Source organism: Diorhabda sublineata, chromosome 7, assembly GCF_026230105.1.
Source record: "Diorhabda sublineata isolate icDioSubl1.1 chromosome 7, icDioSubl1.1, whole genome shotgun sequence".
Classification (NCBI taxonomy): Eukaryota; Metazoa; Arthropoda; class Insecta; order Coleoptera; family Chrysomelidae; genus Diorhabda; species Diorhabda sublineata.
In genome coordinates, this window is record NC_079480.1 from 15,741,022 (window position 1) to 15,757,969 (window position 16,948).

Genomic DNA, 16,948 nt, shown 5'->3' on the forward strand with positions numbered 1-16,948 from the left:
TATTTTTGAAGTAATTTTTTGTGCTTATTGTTTGATTATAACTTAAAATTACTAAATGAGATAATAGAAAGAAAAGAAAACATAAAATATCCAATTTAGTGCAAATTTCGAACATATTTTTGTAATTGGTGCATTAGTACAAAGAAAAAGAAAAAAAATTGGTATCAAATTTAAATTTATTATCAATATCTGATTACGTTGTTCAATATTTGTTCAAAATTTGCTTCTTTATATCTATTACTTTGTTGAAAATAAATAATACTCACTTTTCCTAATCCCGGCAACACCCTAACTTGTCTAGAAGGCACTCCCTGAGGAAAGGAAAAGCAAGGATAAATAATATATATGGATAGTTAGTACTATACAAAAAAACAAGGTGAAAAATATCAATTTCAAATTATCAAAAAAAATATTCGTTTCGATTATTATGTCAAACTGTATCGCACACTGTAAGGAACAAAAAAAACGTATTTTTTGAAAAAATAAACACATACAATGTTAGTGGGTGAAGGTGAGGAAAGGATGTTGAGATTACGAAAAATTTAAGGAAAAGAAAACTCGAATTTATGTTCATAAAATATATTACAAGGTAGATAACAAAAATTATTATAATTCGAAAAATAAAAAGGGTACAAAATTTTGATTTCACAAACAAATACTATAAACTATAATCATAAACACAATTAGAATGTATACAACAAAAAACTCAGTCGGTGTTTGTGTTAATTTGATGATAAACTTTGAAAGTTATCGCAAAAAATTTGTACGTCACTCAACCATTATTATAAAGAATATTTCGAGATAACCTTCAAATATTATTTTTGTTTTCCAATAGAAATCTGATTTTAAAAAGAAATTAGCGCTCGAGGCATTATGTTTATTGAACCAATCTTTGTATAACCTCGTTTCCCTGTTACAGAAAACAAGTAATTTTTTTAATTAATATTTCAGAAGCGAAATTTCAAATTATCCATTTTACTTCTACTAAATTGATTTGTTATTTCAACCACGTGCTTTACTAACTACAAAAATGTTAGAATACATGCATAGGGCGTTTTCAATTATCATACTTTTACAAAACACTGCATTTTTTACTATTTATTAATCCTTAATCAATGACTTCCTATTTCTATTTGATTTCGTCTAATTATACGAAAATTTGTACACACCCTGTACATATATCCACTAATTTAAAAACAAAATCAACTATCACATCAAAAAAAATTAAAAAGTGATCAATATATAAGAAGGATGGATCTTCTAAATCAAGATTCCAAAAGATTTAGATGCGGTATGAATAATGGCGGTAAGTAGTACCCCCTGGTAATCTACCGGAAGTGGTAGAGCTATAGCTAGAGCTATAACCTCCGGGACCATCGCCTCTGGTGCGTGACGTACGTTCAGAAGAGTAGTTGTAGCCACCAGGACCTCCAGTGGAAGACCTGGTGACCGTTTCTGAGGAAGAATAAGAACGAGATTGAGGTGCACCGTAACCGGATCGATTAGAATCGGAATTGTAAGAGTACGAGTAGACTTGTTCCGCTGATTTGTAGCTGCGTTCCGGCGTTTCAGTTACCAAATAATGTCTTGGCGTCTGAGGAAAAAAGAAGAAGAATGACATTGTGAGGAATAGACGAATAAAAGGAATATTACAAAACGGTTTAAACTAAAATTTGAATAAATATATACTGAATACGTCCCAGATAATGGTTGAATCCTGATTTCGGGGCGGTGTAGTTCATTCATTTGATCGTTCGTCAGGATTTTACCAATTATTATGGGAAATTTATTTCGTTTTACAGTGAATTTTAGTTTAAACTTGAATAGTAAGTAATAAAGCTGATAACTATCGACTACTAATACAATAAACGTTACATCGATGGACAAAAATTATCTTATTATTTTTTTCGCTATCAAAAAGTCACTCTTCGTTTCTATATCCAATCAAATTACTTTTGATTATAATAAATTAATATCTAGTCAATTCTGAATAACTTATTTTTTATTTCACTTCATAATTTGGTCTTACAAAACTGGAAAAACAACAGATGGCGTGTCAATCTTTACGAGACTGAAATATCTAAATATGATAATTGGAAAAGATTTTCTTCAAGATTTTCAAATTATTAAAAAGTAATACAAACATTCTTCGTTCTTCGACTGACGTGAAAACTTAAATAAATTAAATAGACATAGATTTCTTCAAATACATCTACCAGATATTTTATTATGGGACGAGGTCTTAACCTAAATTAGTGTTTAAAGATGCCACGTTATTTAATAGGAAAAACCGGCTCCAAAGCAGAATCTGTAGGCAAGGTAATGGCTTCGGGTTCTTTTGAGTGCTCGTGAGATAATTTTCATTGACTACCTTGAAGATATAAAAGTTATTGAACGTCCGCGTTTAGAATAATAGCCAAAATTAATGAATAATGAATTGAAGTTTGAATTGCTACCTAATCGCCAGATTTAGCCTCATCAGAATATTTTCTGTTCCCAGACTTTAAAAAATAGCTCGGAGATTTTCCAACAATATAAAGATGATGTCGATTGTTAATGGGTTGATTTTGAGGAACTTAACGATTCTTATTAGGAAAATTTTTGTGTTTTCCTTGTCGGGACCATCCTGAGGCATTTGAATAGATTTTTTTTTGAAGAAATTCATTTTATATCCGTTATTTTTTTGTTCTTTGGGGCAAAAACGAAACGATTGCGTACAGTTTAATATATTCTGGCAATATACCAAATGTAAATACGAGACGAGAATATGGTTTATTTTTGATTTTCTGAAAAGCAAAACGCAAATTTATTTTGAGCGTAAAATCTAGTTTTGAATTTCAACAATTTTGATACAGACACGGACAGATATTTTAAATAACTATATTACGAACTGTAGTCGAAAATAAATTTTATTATCGAATCTAACAATAATTTTCACATCTGAAAACTAAATTCGTACAATTGGACAATGTAAACGAAGAGATGAGATGAAATAATTTGATGACTTACCTTTAATTTGATAGATTTTTTTCGAAAATAAGGATATACGTATATAGGACGGATAGGTAGTTTTGTTAATATATGTTTCAGTTTTTGTATGTGTATATTTTTCATGCAATGTAAACTTTCAATTAACAATAAAAATAAAACATCGTTTTAAATTATTTTATTGTTTTATATATCCCTCAAAATTTATAAACAAAATAATGTAACTCTGGTTAAAAACTATAAGCGTGTTATTAAAGTTAAAAGCCTTAACGAAATTCACATAAAAAATGCATCTCTTCACATATTACTAATTTAAAACTAGTTTGCTATCAATACGGAACAAATAATAATGAAATTAAATAATATAAAAGCAGATATATGTTCAATATGAAGAAGAACGCATCAAGACACTAAAAAATAAGAAATTTTGAGAAAAACTACCCAATACTTTGATAAATAGAAACTAGAACTAAATATTTTAAAGGCATCTAAACTGGAATCGGTGAAAATTTTCCATCACGTGACTCGATCTATCAATAAAAATCGAATTATAATCTAAAATCGATTGTTTTATTCACAAATCTCTCGACTTTTACAAATTGCTAAAATAAATCGAGTCGTGAAATCTTAAAGGCCGCTTGACAAGATGCAACGTGCAATGCAATGCAAGACGCATTATTTATTGATAAAAAACATACGTCGATGAAATTTAGCTTAAGGCTACTTGACACGATGCAAGACAACTTGCAATGCAACGCAACGCGCAATATTCCTTGATCAAAAACATGCACAGATGAAATTTAGCTTAAGGCTACTTGATACGATGCAAGACATCTTGCAATGCAATGCAACACGCAATATTCCTTGATCAAAAACATACGTCGATGAAATTTAACTTAAGGCTACTTGACATGATGCAAGACAACTTGCAATGCAATGCAACACGCAATATTCCTTGATAAAAAACATACGTCAATGAAATTTGGCTTAAGACTACTTGACATGATGCAAGACAACTTGCAATGCAATGCAACACGCAATATTCCTCGCACTTGCAACTTTATCGGTTTGGTGAAATTATTTTGGATGCAGGTTGAAAATCTAGTTATTTTAAGCTCAGTAGATGAACTGATTTTCGTAAAACTTAGTTTTATTATCGTCGTTAAGCTAGGGACAAAAATATTAAATGAAATTTGAGGTTGGGATTTTGATTATTCCTCTTTTCTGCCTATCACATTCCAAAATCAAAGTAGCAGAAGTTATAATTAATGCTAGTTATGCACTGACCATTCACTTTACTTAGTTTTATTGTTTTCATTTTTAAACCGCACATAAATATTAATTTCGTGCAATTTCTTGCACGTTGTCTTGCATTATGTCAAGCGGCCTTAAGGCTACCATCCTACCATTGCGAATTTAATGTCATTGAACCAATACGAGGATAAAAAGATCTTGAGTATGTGAAAAGAAGAAGAATAATTGAAGAGTGGTTTACTTAAAATATTGATTCGGTTCAGATTCCAAACCGAATGAACCAAATAATACTAAATACTAAATATTATCATATCATATTTGAAACTTATTCATCGATATGTATATCGATATTTTTTTAGAGTTTTGTCAAATATGTTAATGTTTACGATCTTTGGAATATTAGTCATAACTTGATTTGTCGTATTAATCACATGGTGGAAGCCTTTATGGGAAATTTTCGTAATTAAAATGAAAATTGTGTTGTTAAAAATAATTGCTCATTGCCATTCAAGTGTCTCGTTGCGTAACTTCTTTTTTTGGTCTACCAAACTGGTGGCATATCGGAATTGATCACCATTCGTCGTTTATAAGGCAGATCCGGACATTCTGCAACTTTATGTAATCTAGGTAAAACGTAATCCATGTGATCATTATCTGGTTGAACGGTATTTTTCGAAACTTTGGTTAAAACTTTTTCCCTGGTAGTGTCTCTAGCGGATACGTAAGGCCTAACGGGTTCTAGTAGAATTTTAGGTTTGATTTTTGCTCTTTCTTCGGGAGATAAAATGGATTTTCTTTCGGTTTTAACTGATTCCGATGGTGATTTCTTTTTGCCGAAAGCCGTTATCGGATCCGGGACGAGACTTGGCCTCGGCACGAACGGCACTTTCTCCCATGGTATCTCACGTTTCTGTAAGAATTGTAGACATCAGTGCTGTTCGTCCGAGGCCAAATCTAAGCGCATTATTAAGAAAAAAACTACTCAGTTTAGATAATTATTTTCTATATATTTAAATAAATTCAGAAATATTAAATAAAACAATCACCAACTTCGAATATACCATAAATGTTATTTGAAACTTGTTTAAATACAGCTGGAGTTTGAAATTTAATTGTTTTTTTTTTCTACTTAATTTAAATAACAATATTTAATAATAGATTGTTGGCAACGCACAACTTTATTCGCAAGGAATCTATTCGACAATGAGCAAATCATTTGGACAAAAAAAATAGATTCTGGTTAATAAAAGCGAGTTGATTGCCAAAACTTTTACAGAACTTATGAGAATATTCAAGTCGAATTTTTATACCAGGATTTCAACGTTTTTTATTTGTGAAAATATATTCGTCGTAAGTTATTTTTTTAAACATTTATGTGAGATTTACGGACACGTATAGGTCAGATCACAATCTCGTCTAATTTCAAATCCTATTCGGCGTTATCTAATTGTTAAATCAAAGCAAAAAGCATTTTATAATAAAATTTATTATAAACTAAGATTTTATTCAGTCTATGGGGATTTCATATACAAAAACTTTATGCAGTTGTATGGGAAAATTTCAATGTTTTTAGAAGACGAATTTTTAAAAAAGTTCGTCAATTTTCACGTAACATTCAACAAAAAATGATCAATTATAACTGAGTAGTTAGAACCTTAAAACCATTATTGATAGCCAAACTACGTTTTTTCAAAATATATTCAATACATTGTCAAAATAGAAAATTTTGATTCCAATTTCTTCTAATTCGTATTTTCCTATATATGTGATAGAGAAAAACTAGAAACGCAATTTTCTTTTTTGACACTGTATATATTGATTATCATTATTGCAAATTATCATTTAAAAGTGTTAGCAAACTAATTAATATCTCAAACTTTACATTATTATGTTGATCTTTTTTAAATTTGGTTTGTTGGAATATAAAGTTTGAAAAAACTTAAAAACTCCACTTATAAACTTAAAAACGTTCTTCTATTTTTAGCATACTATTTGTTTGAAAAAATATCAACGAATTATTCCTTCCAGAAATCTATACATAAAAACGTTCAATTTTTTGAAATTTTAAAATAAATCAAATAAAAATATGAAGATTATCAAAATTCGGAAGTTGTTGTTAAAACCATTTTCGTAGGTTATAAATGCGATTTTCTAAATTATCCAAAATGGAGTTTTTAACGTCCCATGATAAATATAAAAAAAAGGAAAATCAAACTTAAAAAAATCACTTACCGAAATCGTATAAGACGATATCGTGGGGGTTGTACGATAAGGCCTTCTGGTCGTATAAAAATCGGACTCATAAACCATTTTGTCGAATGTTCGGGGGGTACAAAAGGCGTTTAAATTATTCGGAGATCGGCGTCTCTTAGTGTTGAGAACTGGACTGAAGCCCGATACGCGCTACTTTCAAATATTAGCACAACTTCTTACGCCGGCCAAAATCTATTTTTAATTTTGTAAATACAGAATTGGGCGGGTTTTCTCTTTTATTTTCGATGCTTAGTACACTACTTGGTTATTTTTCTAATAAACAAAAGTTTAAATGAATTCGGACGATCTTAAAATTAATTAGATGAAGAATTTGATGTACTTTAAGACATATTTATAGTTTATGATTAATATAAAATTAACTTTTCTCCGTATATATATTTAATAATTCTACTAATTAGTGTAGATTTTTAAAATACGCATACGTTGCCAATTTTATCTATTGAAAGAAAGTTTCATAATAAACTGCTTTATGACGCAAAATTCCTTACCTCAAATTAGATGAATGAACAAATATATATGCCTACACCGCTCGCCTACGATATTTTTTTTTCTAAAAATAATCGCGGTTACCTCATTCAAATCGATTATCCCCAAATGCGTAGACAATGCGTAAACAGTCAAAAATAATAGCATAAGTAAATATTTTTCCAAAGGACATGTTTTAAATTCCTTTCTCATTACGTAATAAAATCTTAATATTGCAAGTTCTTATTTATGGAAGCTAACAAACCATTTAAACGCCTATATTTGTATGTCAAACTTAAAAATTCAATCTAAATAAAATACAGTACAACATCGTAAATCCGAAATCGCTGGTACCTGATTTTATATCATACGAACATTTCCACGTATTTTTGGTGCAGCCATCTATCGCGTTAACGAGAAATAATATCACATTACATAATAACGTAAACAGAGGGAGAAGTATGCATGTAATATAATAAAATCGCGTTTAATACTGCACAAAAATATATTTACAAAATAATAATAATAAAAAGATTAAATACTTTAAAACATATTCTTCATTACATCGTTATGTATGGTTTCGCCATCTTGTGTCAAATATAGAAGCTAAAAATTACGATAGGAACGAATTAATCCGGATTTTAGATATTCCGCGTTTTAGAAGTACGGTTTTACGTTGTTCAACGTTAATTAAGTATAATGAAACACCACCATATGCTAATTAGTAAATTAAACCGATTCTAAGGGAAGCAGTAACATCAAACATATAACCTAAAAATGCATAATTTCCTATGTATTTGGATTAGTTAATTCTCATTGTTATAAACAATTAATATTTTGGATACATACTAGCTAATTATATATGTCCAGAACGTATTGAAAGGAAATTTTGTGAAAACTATAAACGTTAAACAACAAGGAAAGTTTCTTGAACTATATAAGAGAATTAAACAAGTGACTAGGTATACGAGGGTTGGTATACAAGTTTTGAGGTAGATAAATAAAAACCAACATTTATAATTGGATATGGCTTTATTATTTCTCAAAATATTCTCCACTGAGATCAATACACTTTTACAAGCTTCTGACTAATTGTCGAAAAAATTTTTCCATTCCAAATCTATGATTGTTGACATTTTAGCTTTAATGATGTTAAAAAAGAAGATGTTGAGTTAGAAGCTTTAGAGTAGCTAAAGACGTTAATCCACTGAACATACCCAATAAGAAACATCTAAATTTCAGCAACAGAAAGTTATTTCTACTTCTTACCAATCGAGACGCTAGTGCAATAAAAATATGTCATCTAAAATTCTCCATGTTGTTTCCACTGAATAACTGGTGGAGCTACCTACCTTAACAACAGACAACAATGGACGTAACGTTTGAATATTGATTTCACGGCAACGTTTTTCTGTAACTTAATTTTTTTGTGACATTGACGTGTAGCCATTTTTAATTACACGTCTAAATTTCTTTTTAATTTGAATTTATCCCAAGAATAACAAAAGTTTGTGTTTCTTCTTAGGATACGTTCTATGCGTTAATCTTTAATTAATGTAACAAAACGTTGTTTTTTTCATAATATTGTTTGCAAAAAGTAATTTGTTTGATTAGGTAAGTTAAATTGGGCGCTAATGGGTCAAAATAAATTAGATTGTAAGTGAATAGTCGTTAGTTAGTGCGTTGTTAAGTGTTAGTGAATAATCTAGTGTGTTGTTAAGTATTTAAGTGAATAATTTAGTGCGTCATTAAGTGTAAGTGAATAATTTAGTGCGTCATTAAGTGTAAGTGAATCGTTAAGTGCCTTGTAAAGTATTAGTGACTATTCTACTGAGTTGTTAAGTGTGTAAGTGAAAAATTTATGTGCGTTGTTAAGTGTTAGTGAATGGTTAGTGTGTAAGTGTATTTTCCGCTATATTTAAATGATTTGTATGGGGATAAAAGATCGTTTTATGATATTTAAAACATTTATTTCAAATATAAAATGAAATTATAAATTTAATTCTTCCAATAATGAAGCACATTTGCTCCTCAATGAATTAACGGCTTCTTTAAATATGTCTTCCGGTTTCAAAGCACCCACAGATTCGATAGTAACTGAAAAAAAAAAGAAAAAAAGCTTTACCCACAATTTTTTTTCGAGCGCTTCACTTACATATAAAATGATTTTGAATTTTTGTCATAATAACGGCATCTTTAAGATCGTCGTATCTATAAACGTTTCTGCTGCCTATATCATACCGAGGGTTATTAATCACTGCAATTTTTCTTCCGTTTTCTTCTTCTTTTACAGTTATAACACCTGGGGAGAAACAATTTTGAAGTTTGTAAGCGGATTCGCCGGTGACTTCTTTGATTAGTTTTATATCGGGCATCATTCTGTAGAAAGCCGTAGCTGCGAGAAAAATATGGAAAATACGAATACGGAAAAGTTTTCAGTTATTGTAACTTACCGACAGGTGAAAATTTAGCGTGGTCTTTACCAATTCCTTTAACAGCCACCATTTTAATGTCTAATTCATGTCCTGGTCTCATTTTCGCTATAAGTATATCAGAATCGATTGGACCGACGTCGATTTCTTTGAAACGTTCTTTTTGTTGTTCTCCAATCGGTATCCATTTTATATGTTTCGAATATACTGAAAATATATCAAAAACGTATTTGTAATACAGAAAATTGATAAAAAAAATAATTACCGTTATTATTTTTGTACATATCTTCAACCCTCGACGATTCCTTTTTGTTACTTTCTTTATTATAACTACATTTAATTTTAAGCTCGAATTCTAGTGAATCGTTTTCCGTGTTTGTAGAGGAAGCGTCTAAATCAAATATTCGACGGTAATTTAAACAATATTTCAATATTAAGCGATTATAATAAAAAAAACTAACCTTTATATTCAAACAATCTCGGATCTGCTTTAAGAGGAATCAATCCTAAACGATGTGCAAGAACTTCATCTTGAATTATAGAAGTATTATTGTGTATAAAAACTTTTTCGATCGCCATACTAGGTACTTCGCTTAACATTATTCTCCTGAACGTATTCGCTAAATACGGATGTAATCCTATTAAATCAAATTCCAATTCGTCGTTTTCCTTTCGGACTATGACTATTCTAAATTTTTTTTTGAAATTCTTTATAGAAAACGGTTCGTTTAGAACAGTGGGTTCACTCGGTAAATTCTAAAATGAAGTTTATAAATAACCTATAATTTTTAATATTTTATAGGTATAGCTTACTCGAGATGTTTTATATTCCTCTAGTATTATTCGAGGTTTTTCGTCATTTACAGAGTTCATATTTTTCTAATTAAATATATTTTCTTCTTTAATAACACACCACTAGATAAAAACGTGGTTATGTTTACAAGTTTTATACGTTCTTTTAGTTACGCGGACTAGCACCGAAACTACAAGTTCTGTGACTGAAAGTGTAGCAATATTAAAAAAAATTGTAGTGTGGCAATTGCGTTTTTATGCTCACTTGCACCGTAATATCTAATCGATTGCTTAAAATAACATTTTCTTCTGTTTCTGTTATATAAATAAATATAATGTATAGATCCAACAGAGTTTATTTAAGTTTCCTGAAAGAATAGAGTTGCAAGATTCGTTTAAATAAACTATTATAAAAAATGTTAAGTTGTATTATATGAATTTAATTGCAGTAGAATTGAAGTTATAGTTATCAATTTTAATATCATTAGATATTAGAGTAGTTAGTGGTGGTATAAAATTTCAATGAACTACGTTTATTTGACAGTATAGTGTATGGTTATCATTACGTTGTATGACATAATTTTCTTCTTTTTTATAATGACAAGTTTATTAATAGAATGTATTTATTTAACAGAGTTCACGTTTCGTGAAAGAGTAGAGTTGGGAGAAACTTTTAAGTATATAATAACTGGCGACTTCTATGGATATAGAATATTACAATTAATTAGCGCTTTTCCTCACCTCTACCTTTTAATGTATACGAGGTGCTTTTAAATTGTATTGGAATTGGAAATAAAACGATAAAAGATATATCGGAAACGCATTTAATGAACAAATATAAATTATTCACAAAATGTTATTTATACATAATCAATTTATAAAAAAAGTATCAAGAGATTTTTGAAATATTCTCGAAAAAACGATTTAAATAAAGTGATTAAATTAGAGGACACTAACCAAAAAAAATATCATTCACAAACAATATTCTGTACAAAAAAGAAGAAGAATCTAAAAATATATATAAATAAGTTTTTTTTGTATTTCATTTTTTTTTTCAATTTTTCACTTTCGCTTACACACGGAATTACAATTCGTCTTTTTTGGCGGCATCGACGTCTTCGACTTCTTCTTCTTCGGAAGGTTCGACGTCTACGCCACCGGATTCGACGAACTTAATCAATTCCTCCAACGTCCTCGGACCGTTGTAATCGATCGCTCGATTTTCTCCTTTGGTAAACAATTTAATGGTAGGGAAACTAGTTACTTTCGTGTGTTCTAATTCGTTGGAAGTAGCGTCCATTTTAGCAATAACGACGTCATTGTTATCTTTAAAATGTTCGCCAAGTTGATCGTAGATGGGTACCAATTGTTTGCAATGTCCGCACCAAGGAGCGTAAAATTCCACTAATACGTCTTTAGTCGAATCCAAAGCGACGCTATCGAAATTACTAGCCACCAACACCTTCACCGGTTGTTTATCCCAATCTTCAGGTAATTCCTGACTCAAAAGATGCTGTTTAAGTTTACCAGCTAAGAAATCGTCGACGAATTTTTGAATATTTTCCGCTGTTAATTCCTCAGTCGACGGTTTGTATTTAGCCATATCTTCTTCTAATCGGATCAGACGAGCCACCGGAGCGTCCTTCTTCTGTATACCGAAGAATTCTAATATTCTTTGATGGTCTTCTTCTTCGGCGTCGATCGTTACGAAAAGTACTTTTTCTCTGTAAGGTTTAGCGACGGATTTAGCTGCTTCGGAAATGGTGGCGTAAGATTCGTCGTTTTTATTCAAAAACATCAATAAATGATTCTTAATTTCGCCGCCGAAAATCTTTTGCGCTGTATCGTGATTAAATTCCACCAATAAAGGTAACGAATTTGTTTTTATGAATTTCTTTATTTCCGCATCGGTAGATCCGCCTTCGTATACCACTTTACCTTCGTCGAACTGCAACAAAAACGACAAAAAAATACGATTATCGAATATCGAAAGTACAGTAATATTACTTTTTTGAACAACACCAAGGTATCATCTTTAGCTTCGTAATTTTCGAAAACTGCATCTTCCGATGTAATCGCGAAAGGAATATCGTCGATCGTGGAAGCCACTTCCAAATAAGCTTTTGCGAGATCGGTACTTTGATCTTTGATAAAACCGATAACGATAACGTTGTTACCATCGATCAATTCTTCGGCTGCTTCGACGGTATTTATTTCTCTAGCGGGAGGACCGGTCTTCTTTAATAACCAATTAACGATATCATCTGCTTGTCTACCTCCTATATAATTATAAAAAAAATTGAGGAAATCCAACAAAAAATAAAAGAAAAATCGAAAGAAATCTCAAGAAACACCATTATTGACTATAAGGTTCATTTGACTAAGTTAGAATACACTGTTATACGCTACCACTACCCCAACACTCACATTACACTATCAAACGCGCGTTTCCATAACCAAGTTCTCGTCTTCAGAGACTGGTAATTGTGAGTGTTACTGTAGTGCTAGTGTAGTGTAAGTGTTATCTGAAGAGACGATAACTTAGTTAACGAAACGCCCGTCACACAGTGTAATTGTCGTGGAAAAAAAAACTCATTATTATCATTTTTATATAATATAACATGTTTTAAAATATTTTTTTCGTTACCAATTTGATATCAACATAACCTTATAACTAAACCCAAAAATATTGATGTTTATTTAGATTTGAAATAATACTAATTAAATTTTTTTTTCTAAATGAAAAAAGAAAAATAAATATCAAGTAGTTTATTGTGATAATCCCTGTATAAATATTTGATATCTCAATTTATCAATTGTCTTTATATATTAATTTGTACGGTTAGATTTTATTTTCCCTATAGGTTTTATTTGCAAATGGATCGCATCAACATGAAGCGTCTAATATACGAATGTTCAATATACTTTTATCAACAAATCAATTAAACCAAATTCAAAAAAACATTATTAATATTGAAAATGTCTACTAAATAAACGAAAATACGATATTTTACCTGAATATTCCGTAGGTGTTCCCTTGCGGAAGAATTTCAATGTGGGGTATCCCCTAATTCCGAATTTTTCAGCAAGATCTGCCTCCTCGGTGGCATCTACTTTTGCAAGCTTAATCGCCGATCCTTGTTCTTCCAATTGTTTAGCCGCTTTGGCATATTCGGGAGCTAAAGCTTTGCAATGTCCGCACCAAGGAGCATCTACATATAAAAATAACCTTATCTAGACAATCATTAAAATTTTTAAATGAATATATGGCAATAAAATTTTGATACACCCACAATTTTATCAAGGATACGGTGATAATATTGAAGTATGCTGCATTCTAATTTATTTTAAAGCAAACTAACCTATTTCTTCGGTAAATAAAGGAAACTAAAAAAATTATTAAGAAATCCTGATTAATAATATAAAAAAATCTTATTAATAAACAGAAATATTATGAAAAAATTATAATTTGATACGAACCACACAAGAATATGTCAAGGAATAATGTCCAATTGTGATAAAAATAAATATGTTTAACATATGTAAAAAAATGTTGTATACATTAATTTATCAGTACATATTTGAAATATTTTCATTGTAAATGAAAAACGTAATAAAGAAAACGTATTTTTCCATCGAAATTATACATTATAATATACGTGCTTAATTAGTAAAAAGGAGTTACATATAATTATTGTAAAATAAAACCCACTCAGTTTCAAACTAATCCAATTTAAACAGTAATACAGTTTCTATAATAAAAAACCTGTATCAAGTACTAAAAACTATCTTTACATAAATTTTATTACAAAAAGTGCTGTCGATATTTAAAAGAATATATGTACTTACAGAATTCCACCAATATAAAATCGTTTTCGCTTACGGCATTTTCAAAATTGTCTTTGGTAAGTACGAGAACTCCTTCATCGACTTTAATTTCTTCGGCGGCAAAAACTATTTTTAAAAAGAGCAATATCAAACCCATTCGCCCTATCATTTTGGAAATGTATGTTACTACTACAAAATGAAACTTGTTGAAAATGCACACATCGACGTGGCACAATTAAGAAAACTGGGAACCGGCCCAATCGACTATCAAATGAAAAAGAACAGAATTCCCGTTACCAGACTCTGTTTATAATAAGGAACTTATTAAGCTGACAAAACAACAAACACTTCGTGTGGTGATTTGATTGGTTAAGAAATGTATTTTACGATAGTGAAGGGTTATAGCGGATACCGTTTTGAAAGCTGTCAAGATAACATGGATGTCATCAGTTGAAGGGGCACTGGCTAAGCTTCCAATACAACAGTTATAAGCGGCGATAAAATTATTCCAATATTAGAAAAACAAGTTTTATCACATTAGTTTTCGGTTTCATATTAAAATATATAAGATCTCCAACAGATTTGAAGAAAAAATCTTAATTAAAACCAAGAGCACACTAGAAGTAATAGTGTTAATATTCATCAACAGATGTCACTAGCAAGCTATCATTTTATCTTCTACAAAAATTCATTGATCCGAACTTTTAATTGGTTTATTGATATAAAAAAAAGAATATTGAAACAAATATTATCAATCAATTTAAGTATCGAAAAAATATTCATTTACTTTATACCAGAATATGCTTCGACATCTACAAGCAAACATACCAAGTAATAATTTCTCAATACAGTAAATGTAGAAATCTATACATACACATCTGTAATGAATACAATGTCAGAAGATAGAGTGTGATTATGTAAGAAAGTTAATAAATTTTTTTTATTTTAATGAGGATATTCAGAATATAACATCAATAATTATATATTTTCTAAAGATAAAAAACAGATTTTATGCTAAAAAATACACGCATCTTGTGTATATATTCATCAACATTAATTGTAGCATTTATTAATCTCAACATATTGTATAAACAATGGCAAGGGTTATCAGCAGTAATTTATATTTTATAATATTATCATGCAGTATATTAGAAGACGCAATCGTAATAAATATCAGACAAATTGTTTCAAGTACATTTATACGAATTATTCAAGTCATGAAGAATAATCGCATATAACTTCAATTACGTAATTATTATCTTGAAAACAAATAGTAGAATATTTAAAAAAAATTAAGATCTGTTAGCTAAGATAATGGAAACAATCGCCAAAAAAGAGGACGTGCAACTGATAAGCCATACAAAAGATTTTAAATTAAACCCGCCACAATGTAACGAATCATTGTTGTCTCCCTCTCACTCTAATTCGATCGAGCAAGTGGAAGTGAAGGTGAAAATCTGTGATAGTTCAGTAATTGAAGAAAAAGAAATGGGTTCTGAAGAAATAATGGAGAAATCAAACCAAAAAGGTGGTGCGGATAAAGAGAAAAAATTCAAGAAGGGTCCTCGACCGACACCTCCTCCTGGTTTGAAAGATGACTTGACTACAATTTCACATATTTGTGTTATCTTATTTGTCGGACTTATTTTGTATGCATGTTTTTCACGTCCCTTTGATTTTTTCACGTGGCACCCGTTGTTACTTTCTTTGGGGGTGAGTTCTTTTGTTTTTTGTATCGAATTAGAATTATCAAAATATAGGTTAAGTCATGGCTACTACTCCAATAAACGTGAACATTACGTTGTGTAGATTCTAAAATTTGCATTTTTAAATTAAAAGTCATTTCGATTGTTTAAAATTTGAGTTAACATAATGTTTGAATGAATAGAATGAAGAATCAAAAAATTTTTATTCTGTTTTAGTGGATGTTCTTAATGACTGAAGGAGTTTTGTTTATTTCAAAAGAAAATCCAGTAGGTAGACGATTGAAATTAGATCGTACTTTAAAACTTCGTTACCATTGGATAGCCATAGTTATAAGTATGATATTAGTAGCCATTGGATTTATAATAGCAGTTAAAACTAAAAATGATAGAGGTAAAGAGCATTTCAAATCATTACATGCTATTTTCGGTCTTATTGCTGTATTAGGATGTATACCTTCTGCTATCAATGGTACTACTTCTTTGTTTGATGTCGAACTTAAACAATACATCAAACCGTCCTTAAATACTGCCATACATGTTGCTAGTGGTAGTGTTGTAGTCACTTTTGGAGGACTGTCTCTTATTATGAGCATATACACAAATTGGTTTAAGAGAAATACTGATAATAACAAATATTTGTTCATGTTAGGTTTAGTTACCGCTATTTATGTTACCATATGGACCTCGCAAAGACCATGGCGCAAGACATTGAGAAAATTCTTTCATATTGATATATAACCATTATTATTAGGAACAGAAGAGCAGCCAAATGTGATTGTATTTGTAGATTTTATTGTTTTGCACGCTTCAACAGAACAGAATTTTCACAAATTTTATTCAGTATTCAACATTTAAATTTAAGTATCCATTTTCTATTATGATTAAATTTATACAAATAAATATTTCTTTTTTAATTATACGTTTTTTATAGCTTACAACTTGCATTTCATTTAAAATATGAGCAATGAATAGTTTTTAATTGAATTTTATATATTTGCTGTCACATCAACATCGAAAAACTTCCAAATAAATATCTATTTTATATATACTATACGAGGCAATTAACGTTGCTATTTATTCATAGATGTCACTAATTATTTTAATTTACTAGGAATCTACTTATTCTAGTCAGTTAACGTTGCTACAGTATTTAAAACAATATAGGGCACTACTTATTCGAGATAATTAACGTTGCTACTTACCATTAGA

General features: G+C 29.9%; 4 protein-coding genes across 13 annotated transcripts in view; 1 reads left to right on the top strand and 3 right to left on the bottom strand.

Annotated features, from left to right (window-relative positions):
* Positions 1 to 6,847, bottom strand: part of LOC130446285 (uncharacterized protein CG45076-like) — a 47,231-nt gene extending 40,384 nt beyond the window's left edge. For 3 of the 10 annotated variants that reach the window (XM_056782443.1, XM_056782440.1, XM_056782439.1), the window contains exons 1-2: positions 6,475 to 6,842; positions 267 to 311 (exon numbers count right to left, since the gene is read on the bottom strand). In XM_056782443.1, coding sequence (XP_056638421.1) covers positions 267 to 311; positions 6,475 to 6,552 — 123 coding nt within the window. In that variant the 5' untranslated portion in view covers positions 6,553 to 6,842. Of the gene's footprint in view, positions 1 to 266; positions 312 to 6,474 lie in introns of all 10 variants that reach the window. The other 7 variants (XM_056782441.1, XM_056782434.1, XM_056782433.1 and 4 more) reach the window with 7 other exon arrangements.
* A 2,082-nt stretch (positions 6,848 to 8,929) lies between these two features.
* Positions 8,930 to 10,413, bottom strand: LOC130446436 (DNA-directed RNA polymerases I and III subunit RPAC1). The gene is made up of 6 exons (XM_056782703.1): positions 10,227 to 10,413; positions 9,875 to 10,169; positions 9,679 to 9,804; positions 9,435 to 9,620; positions 9,137 to 9,376; positions 8,930 to 9,078 (listed from the first exon to the last, which is right to left on the bottom strand). The coding sequence occupies exons 1-6, from the start codon at positions 10,284 to 10,286 to the stop codon at positions 8,972 to 8,974; spliced, it is 1,014 nt and encodes a 337-aa protein (XP_056638681.1). The 5' UTR covers positions 10,287 to 10,413; the 3' UTR covers positions 8,930 to 8,971.
* Positions 10,414 to 11,011: 598 nt separating this feature from the next.
* LOC130446281 (protein disulfide-isomerase) lies at positions 11,012 to 14,457 on the bottom strand. Its single transcript, XM_056782420.1, has 4 exons — positions 14,055 to 14,457; positions 13,220 to 13,417; positions 12,213 to 12,484; positions 11,012 to 12,153 (listed from the first exon to the last, which is right to left on the bottom strand). The coding sequence occupies exons 1-4, from the start codon at positions 14,200 to 14,202 to the stop codon at positions 11,290 to 11,292; spliced, it is 1,482 nt and encodes a 493-aa protein (XP_056638398.1). The 5' UTR covers positions 14,203 to 14,457; the 3' UTR covers positions 11,012 to 11,289.
* A 314-nt stretch (positions 14,458 to 14,771) lies between these two features.
* Positions 14,772 to 16,674, top strand: LOC130446282 (transmembrane reductase CYB561D2-like). Its single transcript, XM_056782421.1, has 2 exons — positions 14,772 to 15,746; positions 15,956 to 16,674. The coding sequence occupies exons 1-2, from the start codon at positions 15,348 to 15,350 to the stop codon at positions 16,475 to 16,477; spliced, it is 921 nt and encodes a 306-aa protein (XP_056638399.1). The 5' UTR covers positions 14,772 to 15,347; the 3' UTR covers positions 16,478 to 16,674.
* The last annotated feature ends 274 nt before the right edge of the window (positions 16,675 to 16,948 follow it).

What these genes read in the sequence shown, in the direction of transcription:
- LOC130446436 (XM_056782703.1), bottom strand. Translation starts at nt 10,286, where the DNA reads ATGAACTCTGTAAATGACGAAAAACCTCGAATAATACTAGAGGAATAT. An exon ending in AGGAATATAAAACATCTCGA is followed by an intron (nt 10,170 to 10,226) that starts GTAAGCTATACC and finishes ACTTCATTTTAG; the next exon opens with AATTTACCGAGTGAACCCAC. An exon ending in TATGTACAAAAATAATAACG is followed by an intron (nt 9,621 to 9,678) that starts GTAATTATTTTT and finishes ATATATTTTCAG; the next exon opens with TATATTCGAAACATATAAAA.
- LOC130446281 (XM_056782420.1), bottom strand. Translation starts at nt 14,202, where the DNA reads ATGATAGGGCGAATGGGTTTGATATTGCTCTTTTTAAAAATAGTTTTT. An exon ending in AACACCTACGGAATATTCAG is followed by an intron (nt 12,485 to 13,219) that starts GTAAAATATCGT and finishes ATAATTATATAG; the next exon opens with GAGGTAGACAAGCAGATGAT. An exon ending in CCTTGGTGTTGTTCAAAAAA is followed by an intron (nt 12,154 to 12,212) that starts GTAATATTACTG and finishes TTTTTGTTGCAG; the next exon opens with TTCGACGAAGGTAAAGTGGT.
- LOC130446282 (XM_056782421.1), top strand. Translation starts at nt 15,348, where the DNA reads ATGGAAACAATCGCCAAAAAAGAGGACGTGCAACTGATAAGCCATACA. An exon ending in CGTTGTTACTTTCTTTGGGG is followed by an intron (nt 15,747 to 15,955) that starts GTGAGTTCTTTT and finishes ATTCTGTTTTAG; the next exon opens with TGGATGTTCTTAATGACTGA.